This window comes from Diadema antillarum, unplaced genomic scaffold (assembly GCF_040938485.1).
Source record: "Diadema antillarum isolate AM-2024a unplaced genomic scaffold, OU_Dant_1.0 scf00000033, whole genome shotgun sequence".
Taxonomy (NCBI): domain Eukaryota; kingdom Metazoa; phylum Echinodermata; class Echinoidea; order Diadematoida; family Diadematidae; genus Diadema; species Diadema antillarum.
This window is the reverse complement of record NW_027270922.1, coordinates 2,117,520-2,134,399: the sequence shown is the minus strand read 5'-3', so window position 1 is coordinate 2,134,399 and position 16,880 is coordinate 2,117,520. Positions and strand designations below refer to the sequence as shown.

At 38.2% G+C, this 16,880-nt stretch overlaps 1 protein-coding gene across 1 annotated transcript in view; it reads left to right on the top strand.

Annotated features, from left to right (window-relative positions):
- Positions 1 to 10,053, top strand: part of LOC139743313 (V-type proton ATPase 116 kDa subunit a 1-like) — a 37,362-nt gene extending 27,309 nt beyond the window's left edge. Inside the window, exons 12-21 of the mRNA XM_071653807.1 lie at positions 1,013 to 1,152; positions 1,771 to 1,916; positions 2,391 to 2,484; positions 2,968 to 3,086; positions 4,049 to 4,256; positions 4,776 to 4,883; positions 5,948 to 6,070; positions 7,648 to 7,765; positions 8,425 to 8,596; positions 9,894 to 10,053. Coding sequence (XP_071509908.1) covers positions 1,013 to 1,152; positions 1,771 to 1,916; positions 2,391 to 2,484; positions 2,968 to 3,086; positions 4,049 to 4,256; positions 4,776 to 4,883; positions 5,948 to 6,070; positions 7,648 to 7,765; positions 8,425 to 8,596; positions 9,894 to 9,984 — 1,319 coding nt within the window. The 3' untranslated portion in view covers positions 9,985 to 10,053. The remainder of the gene's footprint in view (positions 1 to 1,012; positions 1,153 to 1,770; positions 1,917 to 2,390; positions 2,485 to 2,967; positions 3,087 to 4,048; positions 4,257 to 4,775; positions 4,884 to 5,947; positions 6,071 to 7,647; positions 7,766 to 8,424; positions 8,597 to 9,893) is intronic.
- Positions 10,054 to 16,880: the final 6,827 nt, after the last annotated feature.

Below are 16,880 nucleotides of genomic sequence, written 5' to 3'. Positions count from 1 at the left end.
TTCCCCAAAATGTAGACAAGAGTGCCAGTATTCATGGCCTAAATTCATGTGTGTTTGTGTTGTGCCGCCCAGAAAAATGGCTTTGGTAGAAAGAGTACTGCATCAACAGATGTTGTAGTGAAGAATATTGAATGAAGTTTTGTGTTTTTCCTTTTCTTTTCTCTTATCAAGCAGGACCAGATTAAACTTCCAGAGTTCATTCTGAAAATCCTTTTCTCTGTCATTTATTTTACTAATGCTTGAGCAATGACTTCTAGAAATTTAGTGATGAAGAGAAGTTTTAGAAAGAAAACGGTTTGGATTATGGCATTACAAAGGTTGTGCATATCAGTCCCTAGTGCTGACAAAGAATTTCTTGTCTTCTTTTCTCAGCTTGAAGAAGATATTTATATAATTCCATTTTTCCAAAGTGATAGAGCCAATATGTACCAAAATTTTTTTACTGTTTTTATATTATTTCTGTTACTGTCTTTGTATTTATTTCTCGAGTTACTGTCACAATTCAACATATGTTGGTCAAAAATGATATTATTTTCATTGAACGTAGAGGTCTTATGCATGTATTGTCTTGCTGATGATGGTAGTGTGTGTGTAGTGCAGTACTAGTAGCAAACTTATTGAAAAGTATGTTAAACGTGTCTCTCAGTCTGACAACATAATGTGTTTGCATCCAGGCGTCCTGATTGCCATATGGTTTGAGTATAGGTAATGCATTTCCAATGGTGCTTGTCTCTTTGTGCTGTGAAAAGAAAGAAGAAGAAGAAGAAGAAGAAGAAGAAGAAGAAGAAGAAGAAGAGAAAAAAAAAGAAGAAGAAGAAGAAGAAGAAGAAGAAGAAGAAGAAGAAGAGAAAAAAATATATATATATATATGTGTGTGTGTGTGTGTGTGTTTACAATGGAAAGCACTATTCAAATGTATAAGATTCCAACTATGGGGGGTGAAAACTGACAAAAAGTATGTCGCATTTAATATCTGTCGGACTAAATATTCTTATATACCTTACTCACACAGCCCCCTTCACCATCATCACCTACCCGTTCCTGTTCTCGATCATGTTTGGTGACTTCGGCCACGGTTTCATCATGTTTCTCTTCGGCTTCTGGCTGGTGGTCCGGGAGAAGCAACTGCACGCCACTCTGGCTAATCACGAGGTCTGTGAATAAGACTACATCTAGATCTTACTTCAACCTAGGATGTAGTCAATCATCCATTGTTAAAGGGAAGTGCTGACAATGTCACTTTGTGTAAACCGTAAAGATCCCTTGGATAGTCTTTCAAAAGTGACTGGGTGTTGGATTATTCAAGTGAGATTGCAGGAGATATTTTGCTATGTACACTGTAGACAACTTGAGTTGGCAGAGATTCACATCCTTTTTTCTTTTTTTTCTTGGAGCCCTGCAAGAATATTTTTAAAAGAGAGTCTGGATTATGTGTAATTTTCAGTGTCTGAGAAAGAAACCAAATTGATTTAAGTGAAATGTCATACAGCTACTCACTATTTCATCACCACGTTTGCTCGCAAGAAATATAGGTCAGTAATTGAGAATATCTTTCAGTGTCATATTGTAATTTTAGAACCAAACTAAGGGGCATGAACTGTTGGGATGTACAGCGTTATGTCTTTTTTTTTTTCTTACCCACAACATGTTACCTCATTAAGTGGGTAGATGCATCTATGCATTCATTTCCTACCATTGCCTCATCAGAAAGGCAGTCTTGATTATTGTTCCTACTTTAATATAACACTATGATTCCACCCCTCCCCCCAGATGTTTGGAATGGTGTACAGCGGTCGCTACCTGATCATGCTGATGGGGCTGTTCTCCCTCTACACGGGTGTCATCTACAACGACTGTTTCTCCAAGTCCTTCAACATTTTTGGCACCTCCTGGAATGTCTCTGGAATGAATTACCCGTAAGTCTTGTCACTCACATGCAGAACCAATATGAGCTTTTTCCCAAGATGAGTCCCCCCCCCCCCCCCCCCCCTCATTATAACTGCGTAGTACTTTCCATAGTAATTGGATTGAAAATAAAGAAGATGGGCGAGGTAGGTGGAGGAAGGTTATGATACCCGGACTCATGTTTGTGTCGAAAGTGGGCACCTCAATTGGCTAGATGGCAACATATTGGCAACATGGAAGCGATTTTAGTCTCCCTCGTCATGGAGACATCTGTGTGACATCTCTGGAATGTACATGTAGCCGAGTCTGTGGGACGTTGCGAGAAAATCGAACATGTAAGATTTTTGATGTGCTTTGATGACTGATATTTCTTAACTCTTTTGGATCCAGCAGTTTTTCCCTGTAGACAAAAATTTCATCTTTCTACCTCTGCTTTTGTAACTCTCGACATGTGTATTTGTATATTTCTCATGTCTTTCCTCCAGGGATAGCTTGTTGGACCAAGAGACCTCCCTGGTTTTGGACCCAAAGTATGCTTGGGGTAATAACACAGACCCATACCCCTTTGGAGTTGATCCAGTAAGTGCTTCATTGTATATGCAGTCAAATTTCAGTCACACATTGAATATATGTTACCAAGCAGATCCTTCATAGTGAGAGCCAAATATTTGCCTTCAAATATGGCAACAGTTTTGCAAATACTCTCACATTTATGTGTGCTGTGAGCATGGAATAAGTTATGAATCATGGAATATCCTTGGTGTATTTATACTACAGATTATAATTAAGGTTTGTTGTCTTGGTAGTTTCATACTTTCATCAAAACAGGTTACTAGTTTGGTGGATTTACAACTTCGAACATCGGTAGTGTGAGCTGCATCAGGCCAAAATGTATATGTATGGATTATGTATAATCTGCTTTTTTTGTTTTATCGTGTTCAATTTGGACAAAGCCCCATGTTCACTCCCGAGTTTGAATAATGGATTTTTGTACCTCAATATGCCTGAACTCGTATTTCTTATAAGTGAATGTCATTCTCTTTTCTACCCACAACCTCCCAGATCTGGCAGCTGGCATCCAACAAGATCAACTTCCTCAACTCCTTCAAGATGAAGCTCTCTGTCATCTTGGGCATCAGTCAGATGACCTTTGGTGTCACCCTCAGCCTCTTCAATCACAGGTGAGCTCATCACTAACACCAAAGTGATGTGAATGGAAGGAATGGACACATCAGTTTGGTTTGTGATGCTTGTTTGGACTTATTGTGGATTTATTGTGGCAAAGTCCTACAAGTTCCTCTGTATCCACAAAGCAACAACTTCAATTACGAACCAAGAAGAATCGTCTCAGTGCTATTCTATCAAGTAGTGTGACCCTGCTATCCCAGCTACCCCATGCAGCCTGCTTTTGACATCCACATCAAGGGGCTCTTGTCCCTTCCCCTACGGTCATTCCTCCCTTCCTCCATCTCCCCCCCCCCCCCTGCATGCACACACACACAAACAAACACACACACACACACAGAGTCACTCTTTCAACAACAACAACCCCAAAAAAGAGAGACAAAGAACTTAAAAGAGACTTAAAATTTGTGTATGTGACCGCCGGTCCCCAGCTCAAAACCCACAAAAGTCACAGATTAGGATTCCTTGTATTGGACCATTTTTGTCATGTGGATAGACCAACTCAGATTTTTAAAATTTGTCTTTACCTGGGAAAGTCTACCTACTGCTGAAACTTGATAGCTCAAAACAAAACTGAAATCAAGATATTTGTAGTTTTTCTACCATATTTCTTCAGACAGACTTTGCTTTCACAGGGATATAGGATATATTTTCATTGATACTTCTGCACAGTATGCCTGACTGGCTCTAGTCTTCAAATCCTCATTTCTCCCTTTTCTATGAAACTGCACCTCATGACTCTTATTTCAGTCACTTTTTCGGTGGGTTGGGATTGTCCAGTTTTAACAAGTTTTGTATCATTTCAGTGCTTAGAGCTTACTCTTTTATATTATGTGAAAAGTGGAAATTTATGTTGGTCTACTTTTTGTTAGTCTTGAACTGTGGTGGTCACATAGTTCAGTTCTCCGGGAAGTAATATTTTTTTTTTTTTGGTCTTATTTATCCCCTGACCTTTCAGGTACTTCAAGAAGAGTGTCAACATTTGGTGTGAATTCCTGCCCCAGATGATCTTCATGTTGAGCATCTTTGGCTACCTGGTGGTGCTCATCTTTGTCAAGTGGCTCATGTTTGACGTGTGGAACATGCACGATGCCCCCAGTCTCATCCTCACTCTCATCAACATGGGCCTGCTGGGGAAGCCGGACCCTGTCATGTTCCATGGCCAGGTGAGGAGAGTTATGTCCTCACATCTTTCCTTTTCTTTTTCGCTGTGAGAGTGAAGCGGAGCTACCTACTATTAACATGTTTTAATAATGTTTTTTGGCAGTTTGTTCGTTAGTTGTTTTTTTCCTCATCAAGTAAAATAATCAGTTCAGGACATTGATTTACATGTTCAGAGTTGGCAACCTTTTTAAAGTCACTCTGGGAAGAGAATATTTGCTTGCATGAAAGCAGTAAAAAAGAAACCAAAATTAAATTAGTATTGATTAATAGTTAAGTATTCTGAAGCCATACAGGTATGCAGATCACTACCAAAATTTGATTACTTGTTCCTTATGTCATTATCAATGTTTCCGTTAAGTTTCGTCCAAATACATTTGGCAACTTTTGCAAAAGACAAACAAACAATCGGCAGCAAAAACAATCTCCTAGGCGGAGGTAACAGGTTCTTTTGTCAATCTGAAAAGACTTATTGATGAAGCTTGAACAAGTCCTTCACCTCTGTCTTGCTTGTCTCTGATCAGGTCCAACTCCAACAGTTCCTGATCCTGCTGGCCTTCGCCTGTATACCTTGGATGCTGATGATCAAACCTTTCATCCTCCGGTTTCAACACAATAAGAAGGTGCAGAAGGTGAGGGAGGACTCTTCAAAGAAGAGGTTATACTGTATCTGGCTGTTATTTTTGCGAGGGTCTAATTTTTCACAAATTTCGTGAATCTCAGTTGGATCACGAATTTAACAACACAAGAAAATGTCTTCATTTGCTAGGGTAAAAGCGCATTTATGTTAGCGTCGGCGTCAGTTTGCGAAAACAACATCTCGTGAAAATGTCTGCATGACCTCATGCATGAAAATATCTGTACACGAAAATAACAACGTATACGGTATACTTACCAAGAATTTGTGCGATCACAAGAAGACATGCGTAGAAGTGCCCTTCTTAGTGATGGCAGACTTTGCCCAACATATGTGTGCTCCGTGCGCTCAAAGATCAATAGTCCAGGGTATACTGCAAGTCTGTACTCCTTGGCTGCTCCTTGGCTAATAGTGTATGTTAGCAAGGAGCGCTGAACCCCATGATTGGCAAGCCCAGCACCTGGCTCCATGCACTCACAGGGCAATTCTACAGAGTGTATTGCAAGCACGCAAATGCAAATTGTGATCACGAAAATGCATATACACTGCATGAATGTCAGTGGTGGTGATCTTGATCAAAGGAAAGTGGCCAGCATTCAAATGGAATACATTTATGTGTTGTAACTGTCAGTGCTTTCTTTATATTGATCTGATCAAAGGAAATTGTGAAACGAGATTACCTTTCAAGATATGATGTCACTGCATTTTGGATTTTAACTTATCATTCTATTCCACACTCTTGCTTAGAATTTGCTGTGCATGATAATCTGAGTTAAATGGCCCGTGCTTTTTCATTGGAAAGTTAGCATGATGAGATCAAGAGAAGCAAAATAACAATGGCAATGCTTACATATCACAGGTATTTACGTTGCTGCCCTGACTGTATCTGGGCCCTGTTTTATGAAGAGTTAAAATTGATTATATAGTTGATTTCAACTGTAAGTCTATGGCAGCCTGTGTACAAGGAAATTTAAAATCAATTTTATCTTTTGATAAAACGGGCCCCTGGTGATGTAATTGTTCGTTCTCTTTCTCCTCTTTGCCACGCCAACCTGGCAGGCTGTCATGTATCGTGATGTCCGCGTGCTGTCGGGTCAGACAGAAGAAACGGCCGAGGTGCTCCACCACGATGAGCTGGAGTCCGAGACCAGCGGCCTGAAGCCGGCACAGGAGGAAGAAGAGGTATGCATTGCAATCTGACTTCACACTGAGAGCTGATTTAAAGGGACATTCCAGACAATTTTCATAATTTCACATCATGTAGTACATAAATCGACAACTCCATGTATAGATTTGTGGAATGTATTGTGGTTCTTGAGCAGAGAAACAATAATTTGAAAACCCTAAACAAATTACACTGAACAAGGATGATGACATAGGAGGTTCACATATTTCAGAAATGCAGCAGTGTAATTCCATTACAATACTGCTTGCTTGCGAGTTCACCTGTGTATTAATCTATGCATGCCTTCATCTTTTGTTCTCCTTCCTTGAGCCCCAACTCATGCATTCTTATGGTGACTCTGCCATGTCATCATCCTTGTTCATTGCAATTTGTTCTAAATTTTGAAAATATTCTTATTCTTCATCCCAATTATGACAAATTCTGAAACTCTGTCCTCAGTATTACTAATTTATAGTTGTTCACATGTAAAAATCTGAAAATCATCCAGAGGTCTCCTTTAACTGAGGGAGAAGTGGATTAGATTTCTCATTCTCTCATATCACTCAGACTTCAGAGGATAATGCAAATATGTATTTTCTTGTCTTACCTAGATGTTAAAGGGAAGGTACAGTATTGGTGGAGATGAGAATTGGGCTTTTAACTTTTTGGGAGATACCAAGAAAACACTTATGATATAGTACAGAGCATACCATTTTAAGAGGAATTCAAAGTTTATTTGATGAAAATCGGGTTTGGAATGACTGAAACATCCAAAAACAAAGTTTAACAAAGCGATCGTAATAAAGTGTGGGTCCCACACTTTATTAGAATCGCTCTTTTGAGATATCTCAGCCATTTCAAAACCAATTTTCATCAAATAAATGTTGAATTCCTCATGGAATAACATGCTCTTTCATATTTCACAAGAGTTTTCTCATTATTTCACACAAAAAAATGTTAGAAACCTGAAATTAGGTCTCAACCAAAACTGTACGATCCCTTTAATGTTAATCCTCAACCATACTGCAACATGACATGGGTGAAAGTGGAGTAAGGATGCAAGTAGTGATTAAATTTGTGAGGGTTCCTATACCTATTCGATAAGTTGTAATAATGTAAAGCAACAGTGCGTATACCATGCCAACACAGTCGGTAGTGGACGAGTTCATCTGATTTCATTTGAGGAAATGTTTTCCTTAGAAACAAAAACAATATCCTTATTCTTTGATAACCTGATTACATTTCTTTATCTATGTGTTTATCTGTTTATCTATCTATAATATCTATCTATTTATCTATCCATCTATCTATCTATCTATCTATTCATCTATCCATCTATCTATCTATCTATCTATTTATCTATCCATCTATCTATCTATCTATTTATTTATCTATCCGTCTATCTATCTATCTATCTATCTATCTATCTATCTATCTATCTATCTATCTATCTATCTATCTATAATATCTATCTATCCATCTATGTGTCTATGATATCTATGTACCTATCTATTTATCTATTTTTCCCCATTCTCTATTTTGTCCATGTCCCTCCATCTGTCTGTTAATCATTCTCTCCTTTCTCTTCATCCAGTTTGAGTTTGGAGAAATCTTTGTCTACCAGGCCATCCACACCATAGAGTACTGTCTAGGATGCATCTCCCACACTGCCTCATACCTACGACTCTGGGCTCTCAGCTTGGCCCATGCTGGTAAGATTTTTAGATCATATATTGATATATTGGAGAAAGTATGAGTGTTTTTGTGGATGCAGCAGAACCTATGACTCTGTTTCCTTAGCTTTTTTCAAGACAGGTAAAGACTAAGGTTTGAACTTGAATAATAAGACTGGGAAAAGGCTAGACATGAATTTCTGGTATTTTCTGTCTTGGCGAGGTCCAAATGACCATTATTTCTTTTTTGGCATTTTTTCATTGTTGTTATGCTTTTTTTGTGGGTTCTTTATGCCTGAAATATGTAAGTGTTTAGGGGGGAAAAAAATGAAAAAGTTGCAAAAACAGAAAGTTTTTGTTTGTGGACGGTGACAAAGAAATGTATGGGCTTTGTTCAAGGTAGATGTGATTCATCCTGGGTATTCAACGCATTTGAAAACATGATAAACTAGGCCTATTTGAGGGCATATAAGTGTCAAACAGACTAACTCTGCAATGGAATTTGACAGCTAAGCTTGTATCGGAATTTTAGCTGGCAGTTGATTGCACTCTGAGTGTTTCACGTTGTACTTTTGTAGCTTGCAAGAGCCTATTTCAGAAGGAGATTACTGCATGTGTGTTCTCAAAATGTGGCTGAGTATATGATAAACTGCTAAAGCTCTAATGTTGGGACTTGTTGGTTCCCTACCGCTACACAGAGCTGTCAGAAGTGCTGTGGAACATGATGCTTGCCATTGGACTGAGAATGAGTGGCTACTTGGGCGCGTTCGCCACCTGGGCCATCTTTGCGGTCTGGGCCATACTGACCGTCAGCATCCTGCTCTTTATGGAGGGCCTCTCAGCCTTCCTCCACACGCTGCGACTGCACTGGTGAGGGCGCTTTCCAGTTACCCCCAACGCTTGGCCGTCTTGCCAACGTGTGCTACAATTATTTGTGTTTGGTCCACTCACACAACTAAAACTCTCTGTAATCGAAAATCTTGCTGGCTAAATGAGTAAATTCTGTTCTTGTTTGTTGAGGTATTTACGGGTAAAGCTTCTTTAGATAAAAAAGAAGGAAATAATCAGAAAACATGGGATATTTTTTATCATAACTTCAAGATTATGCCTTGTTATATTACAAGAGACGTGTCACTAGAAAGATTTTATTTTGCTTCATCTGATCATCGACTCAGTTTATAATGTTTAAAAATGGTGCTTTGCCAATTTGTGCATAAATCTTCCATTGTCAAGGCATAGAGTGCAGTGTAACTCCATATTGAAGTTGACTTCAAGGGGTAGAGTTCAATGAAATGCACAGAATAGTCAAAATTCCATTTTAGAATTGGGCTCGAGAGAACTTTTGATTTCTAAGTTTTCACAAATTATTGATATTGATCACATCGTTCAACTAGCGAGCAATTACAGTTGGTGGTGATGTTATCACCTTTACATACACATTCCCATTTTCCTGACATGAAATTAAATGTAAAGAGGCACATTCATTTTATCAAACAGTTGTTTTGTAGAATGTTGGGGGGAGGGGGAAGGGTTGAATTTGCTAAATCGTTGGCTGATATGATATTTATGGAATTTCCATGTATGTGAGATATGGAGAGCTTTCAATAACTGAAATATTATACTTTTTAGACTGTCTAGACTCTGTGGGGGTACCGTAGGGCCCATCGCAAACTCCCTGTCGCATATGGGGTAATCCCACAAGACTGACACCCACAAGTCATACAGCCCACAAGTTTGACATTGAAAGAAGGTCCACGAGTCATACAGCCCATGCGTTGGACATTAGGCAAATAAGGCCCATGAGTTCAACACTAGGTAAAATAGCCCACGAGTGTAACATTACAACACAGGGCTTAGTGTGTCGGTCTTGTGGGCCTTGTTTGCTTAGTGTTGAACTCATTGGTTGTATGACTTGTGGGCTGTGTAACTCGTGGGCTGTATGATTCGTGGGTGTCGAACTTGTGATATGCACCCTCGTTAACACCCAAAACACATCATTAAGACTGTTCAATTTTTCAAGAGAATGACTGAACCTGCTTTAACCAGTGAGCCCCCCTCTGAAGGTCTCTTTATCAATCTGTTCAATGTGATTTTCCATCTCTCCTGCGATGTTTTTGTGTGTCTGAATGTATCTCTGTTTCTTTTGTTCCTTCTCTCAAAAACTCAGGGTGGAGTTCCAGAGCAAGTTCTTCCACGGCGAGGGGTACGCCTTCACCCCCTTCTCCTTTGAAGCCATCATGAAGTCCAGCGAGGATTAAGATGTCTTTCCCTCCAGCATGAGTGGCCTTATGACATCTATCCTTTCCTCCCTGGCAATGTGGAGCCCAGAAAGAACATATAATTATATTTTGAGAAAAGAATCTAATACTCTAAATCTGATCTATATATTTGTAAGAAGAGCTCAAGATGAGTGTTAGTGTGGACGTAAATTCTTGGTTGAATGGGAGATGCATTGCACAAAAATAATGAGAACATTCCAGTAGATTGTGAATGAAAGTCACTATCGATTACACAATTGTTTGTGCCAGTTTGCTTATGTCTGCTTAATTAAATTCTTTGCGTACACATACATTTCATGTAGTGGATAGTGATAGTCAATTTTGGACATACACCAGGTATATCCTTCCTGGACAGTTATATTGTTCAAGGAAGCGCTGAGCCAATGAAGCTGAGCCTGTGAAGAAGTGATTGTAATACCTTGGTCAGTTTCATATTTGTATGGTAGTAGTATTTTTGGAGTCCTTATCATGGATTTGAAAAGATTGTTGTTCTAATTTTTCGGCACTTATATAGTAGTTGTATCATCTTGTTAATGGAATAGTTTTATACATTACAAGTTTAAAGGAATATAAAATCCTTGTTTGTTCTCTGGTAGGATCTAGCATACAGAAAAAAAACAAACAAACAAACAAGAAGATAGACAAATTAAAAAAAAAAAAAAAAAACATTCCAGGAACTTATCACAGTTTGTGTTACGTAGTATCTGGTTTCTGTACGTTTAGATATGTAGTTTGAATGTTAGGCAGTCTGGAATCACATAATACTCCATATGAAGTAGCTTGTTGCCAGTTTGGTAGCAGAAAGCTTTTATGCCCTCTCACTAACGAGATAGCCCATCATTCAAAGTGCATATCACAACAGCGTGCCCATCACACCACTGTCGGGCACAAGAACAATAGATTTATCAATCGGAGATTATTAGTGCAATCTTCATCCCGCTATTTTGTACATTTGAATGCAGCTAGTACTCGACTGGCACGCAAGTCTGATAAGATATACCAGGACTATTATCAGTGGTAAATATACTGCGACTTGCGCCTACCCAGCTGAATACTGCTGATCAATTTTAAATATCCATTGCAATGTCAGAAAGATTTGCAGTTGGTTGAAAAGCAGTATTGTCAACGCGACCAAAGATAACTCTACCCTAAACTGCCTCACTATGTCATTCACTGAAGGAATGTTTTGATAAGTAACTTCAAACTGCAATACTAGGACTTCTTTGCACATAGAATTTGGAGAACTGAGTGTATTTTCGAGTTTGCAATATGACAAATTGGAAACATTTTGATGACCAGAACTTGAGGCAAATCTATGAGAGACGCTGCAATAGTAGAATCTGTTTATGGTGCATATATCCAATTTATGTATAATTTGCTCTGTTGCTTTTATGTTGTATATCTGGAGATTCTGCGTATGCATCATTTCTTGTTGTCTTTCTTCTGTAACCCTTCTATTCTTTTAAACACACATGGAAAAGAAGTGTAAGGACCATGTTCTCTCACAAAATCTGTGTGTAGAATGCCCGACTGGAATGTTTAATTCACACAATCACATATTGACAGTAAGCATCAGTGCATATCTTCACTAACGATATTTGCACGCATTCATGGCTCATTTAAACATCATTTTTAAAATCCAGTGCATATTCTCTCTATATATATTTCTATCTCTATCTCTATCTCTCACTATGGTAGGTTAATGAGATAATTCTTAAAACGGTGATTCGACAGTCACTTGTCTTCTGCTTGGAAATAAATAAAGCTCATGAGGAATAGCATCTTTGAATGACATGTTGCTCTCTTGTTTTATTTCAGCAGTCAAGTGCATATGTATTCGTGTCATTATGAATTTTGATGCATACATGCATTGTGTAATGCAAGGTGTAGTTATCCATTCATAGAGGGAACATATGAAGAGTTTGTTTGCAAAAACTGATAAGTCCATTTTTGAAGATTTTGAAGTACGGTCTCTGTCATAAAGTACAAAATAATACCTTTTAAATGATACATTTGTCACTACATATAAAGGTACATTTTTGAAGTTATGGTCAAAAGAAGCAAAAAATTTCTTATTATTCTCTTTATTTTTCTTGACCTTTAATTGCAAATATCTCCATTTGGCAAATATGGACTTATCAGTTTTTGCGAACAAACTCTTCATATATTTACCATGCCATTTACATGGATGTTGGAATGTGCTGAAAAGCTACAAGTTACATGTTCCTGTTTTCAAGACCATGTCAAATAAAATAAGGAGAGTTGTAATTGCAAAAATGACACACTTGTAAAAACTCCACATGGGATCAACTATTCAGTCTGAATAGCCTCCCCAGGAAAAAAAAAAAACAAACAAACAAACAAACAAGGAAAAATCACAATTAACACATGAACAACACAACACTATTTTTGCATATCAACACACATTTAATATCTCACATAAGGTATTAAATTATACATGTACAACAAAATTTCCCAGCTCTCTGAAAAAGAGGCGGTATGAATTTAAGAAGAAGACAAAATGTATGTCATCCAGAAAGTAACACACTAATCTCCTGGACATGTACTTGGCATGTTCCAAGAATTCCTTGAAAATAGAACATAAGAACTGCCGTAAAAAGAATGCTATCCCACCAAAGTTTGCTTTCTTGGAAACAATACATTCACATGACACTCAACAGTATTGATTTAATATGTATTTCGATATACTGCAGGGTTATTATTGTATTATCGCGGGGGGGGGGGGGGGGGGGGGGGGGGTGTATTGTGAACAGGATTTTGATTTGATTATCTGACCACTTTCTCATAAGTACTTCAACCTTCTTACCATCCACTCTTCTGCAAAAAATTCTACAGGTCTCACTACAACAAACAGGACAACCTCACAATTCACATCAAAGCTATTTGTTTGATTCTCAGACAGTGTTTTTATATTTCAGGTGTTAGTTCCCTAGTTCCTAGTAAATAGAGTGCATACATTTTACTCAATGTTAACTTCTGATACTTCAGCTCTGCAAAAAGACAGTCCCTTCAAGCAACACTTTAGTTTGGAAATAGCATGTGACTTGGACAATACAGATAGCATTGTAGGAAATATTGCAAGATTAATGCTGTTAACTTTGCACTTTGGGATAAGTCCAACAATATGTCGTGTGAATTCAGCTTCATCAAAAATCATACAAAGACAAACACCGTATACATCATGTATTTAGCAGGGTTTCTACTTTCGCAAGTCAAATGCTATTTGCGAATTTTAAAACAGATGAAATACTAATTCTGATCTTGACATGAATGCAATGTGCACTTACACATTTCTCCATCCATTGCTGTTCTCCACGATGGCAAATTCAAACACTCGTAGAATTGTTCCCGTGTGTGAAAAAAGTTAGGCTCGCTAAATACATGGCGTATACAGCAGTTAATAACTTTAGCTCGTAGGCACAAGAGCAAAGAGTTTTCACCACTCTCGTACATTTCACAAGCACATTTACAGACTCCATGAATGGAATAAATGTTGCAACACGAATCTACAAATTAAATAGACTAATCCATATTTACAATCTATCTTACAGCATTTAATTTCCCAATTAGATTGCACCATCTTGTGTGAGGCTCACCAGCACTGTGAGCAGGCATCACCAGTAAATACAGACTGATAATTCCACTAGCTATGGCAATCACACAAGTGTTCATTCACGTCACAGAACAATATGGACCATCTGATCACAACATCACTTTATCATTCAATTCCAGCCAGTTTCATCAGCAAATTGATGATATCCATCTATAATTACAATAAACTGACTGAAAGTGGAACTTTGTAAAGTCATATTTGTTTGTTTTTGCCTTTTATGTTTGAAGCATAAATCGCTTTCAAAAGTAAACAGAAGTTTTTAGGCTTATTTTGATTTTATGGACATGTTAAGCACGGAGGACATAAATTCATAACAGGGAAGTTTCATACACAGCAACAAACCTCTGCTACAATCATCAATCCCTGAAATGGTATCACTTTAACCACTCCGACCATGCCCCTCTTAACATCATCGACTGGCCTGCTGCTGTCCTTGTGTACATTGTATGTGCATGTGCTTGCATTAGTGCGTGCGTGTGTGTGTGTGTGTGTGTGTGTGTGTGTGTGTACAATGTGTGTGTGTGTGGTGGGGGGGGGAATACCATGTATTTATTTGCCTGATTCATATTATTCATGTCTGTAAATCAGCCAACTCACAAATTCAATTTTAAGAAATGCATGATCAATTGTCTCATTAACTTATGCAATCAGAGTGAAGTTATTGATCCCTTCAATGAAAAGAGGCTGATATTGCTACCAACCTTCTAGGTGCTCCAAGTTAAGTCACTGTAAATGCTGTTATTTTCCTGATGGTTTAATTTTCACCAATTTTGCGAATCACTGTTGGGCCACGAATTTAATAATACGCGAAAATATCGCCACCCGATCTTAATCGCATAAAGTGGCAGAGTGAATGGACACAGGCATTACTGCACTTACGATAGTCTCAGTGTCAATCGCGAAAACAACATCTCGTGAAAATGTACAAGACCTCCTTGACAAAAATATCTGTACCAACACACACACAAAAAAACCAGCTTTTACAGTATCAGGAATGACCCTTCGAGATCAATCAGCAGTCGTCAACCGTTCGTGATTTCGAGACTCATCTGTATGTACATCACTCGTCTGTATGTACATCATAGAGCACTCAATTATACGTTTTATTCCTCCACGAAATGCACGCAATAAATATGACCACTTGGCACACATTTCCACTCTGCCTTGGCAGACATCTTAGTGCACAAAATGTTTGAGATTTCAGGGTTGAAATTTCACGTCCTTAACCCTAAAAAGACTGGGGGGGGCCTAAAAGGCCCCCCCCCCCTCGACATTTCGCGCGATTACTCTCCAACACGCAATGCTCTCGCCGCGATGCTCTATGACTTTTTTCTTTCAAGTTTCCCGCACATTTTGACACCAAATTTGTGACGCCCGGGGGTACGGTTCTGAAGTTACATAACATTTTGTACATGCATGTGAGGCCGAAAATGGCTCAAAAATGTGATTTTGTGTACAAAGTCAATGCAAATTGAATTTTTTCACATGGTTCATATAAATATGCTTATTTTTACTCTCAATGGCTAAAATTAATTTGTTTTAGGAGTATTATGCTTCAAAAAGTGTCTGCCACAAATTTTGTTAAAAAAACAACAAAAACAAAAGGTCGAAAAAACAAAGAAATACATAAGAAATTCATGAAACAATAAAATAAATAAGAAATTAATTTTGATACCGAATTTTTTTTCAAGTGCATTTGCTAAGAATGCCACAAAGAATAATTAGACCAAAAATGAGCACTTTGGAGCTTTATTTACTGATTTAGATCAAAGAGTCTGATTTCTTGCATAAATTAGCATAATAAATCAAAATAAAATAAAAGAAGACTATTTTGGAAAATTTAAACATACGATCTTGTAGATTACATCGCACACTACCATTGTGTAAATTTTCGCGGCGATCGCGCGATCCACGGCCGAGATCCCCCCAGTCTTTGGAGCTACCAAAATAGCCCAGTCTTTTTAGGGTTAATGGTCCCTCTTGAAATTACGCTCATTTAAGGGACAGTTCAGACAAAACATGACACTCCATATTTTGACAATGGGCACTCTATGCCTATACAGACACTGTAAAAAAAATTACACAGCCCCTAATACATTTAAGGAAGATCATTATCATTAAGTCAGCCCATATCTGAAATTTGATTACTTAGTTATGTTTTACAAGTATTGCGTCACTGATTTTCTTCAGGTGAAATGGAAAATGCCTATTCTTTTTGTAGTTCTTGTCATCCGCTGCAGAATTTCCGTGTAATTATATGTTCAAGATGTTATTATTTTCTATGCTGGATAGGATGAGAGTTGTTTCATTTTTTTTTCTTTGGCAATGAATAAGCATGCATCATGAATACACCCATTCCCCAAACTGAGCTAGCTGTGTAGTGACATGTCTTCTGTACTATGGCTACGCCAAATGTTGTTCCTATTGCTCACAGAGTAGCATTCCCATAGTTGTGTGATGGCAGTCTGTCCACAGACACCACATTGGTCACAGAATTACTTTATTTTACAGAAACATAATTGTTAAAAAAAAACAACTAGAAATGTCGCTATGGCGAAATTTTGAGGAGTTGACCTTGAACTTTGACCCATGACCCCTAAATTCCCTCGATAATCCCTGCCAGTCAGTACATGTACAATATGTACCAAGTTCCATAAAGATACCTTGAACCATTTGCAAGATATGAAGAAAAAAGTGAAATTTTAACGATTTCACCTGACCTCTGACCTTTTGACCTTTGACCTCATGACCTGAAACTCTCTCTGGAGAATCTTCATTTGGTAATTCATGTATACACTAAGTTTCAAGAAAATACCTTCAGGAATTGCATTGATATGGGGAAAATAGTGAAATGTTGAGCATTTGACCTTGACTTTTGACCTTTGACCTCTGGCCAATTTCACTAAAAAACTTATCAAGTAATTGCCCCATCATATGTCATCTTTTGACAAAGTTTGGTGAAATTTGCTGAATCCAATCTTGAGTTATCACGTAAACGGACACAATTTCATGATTTGACCTTGACCTTTGACCTTTGATCTCGGCCGATTTCACCCAAAATCTAATCAAGTAATTGCCCCATCATACTTTACACCTGGACCAAGTTTGGTAAAATTCCATTCAATATCACTCAAGTTATCGCGTAAACAATGCGGACGGACGTATGGACGGACGGACAACCCGAAAACATAATGCCTCCGGCACCCTTCGGGCGGAGGCATAAAAAAAGATGTCTAATTGC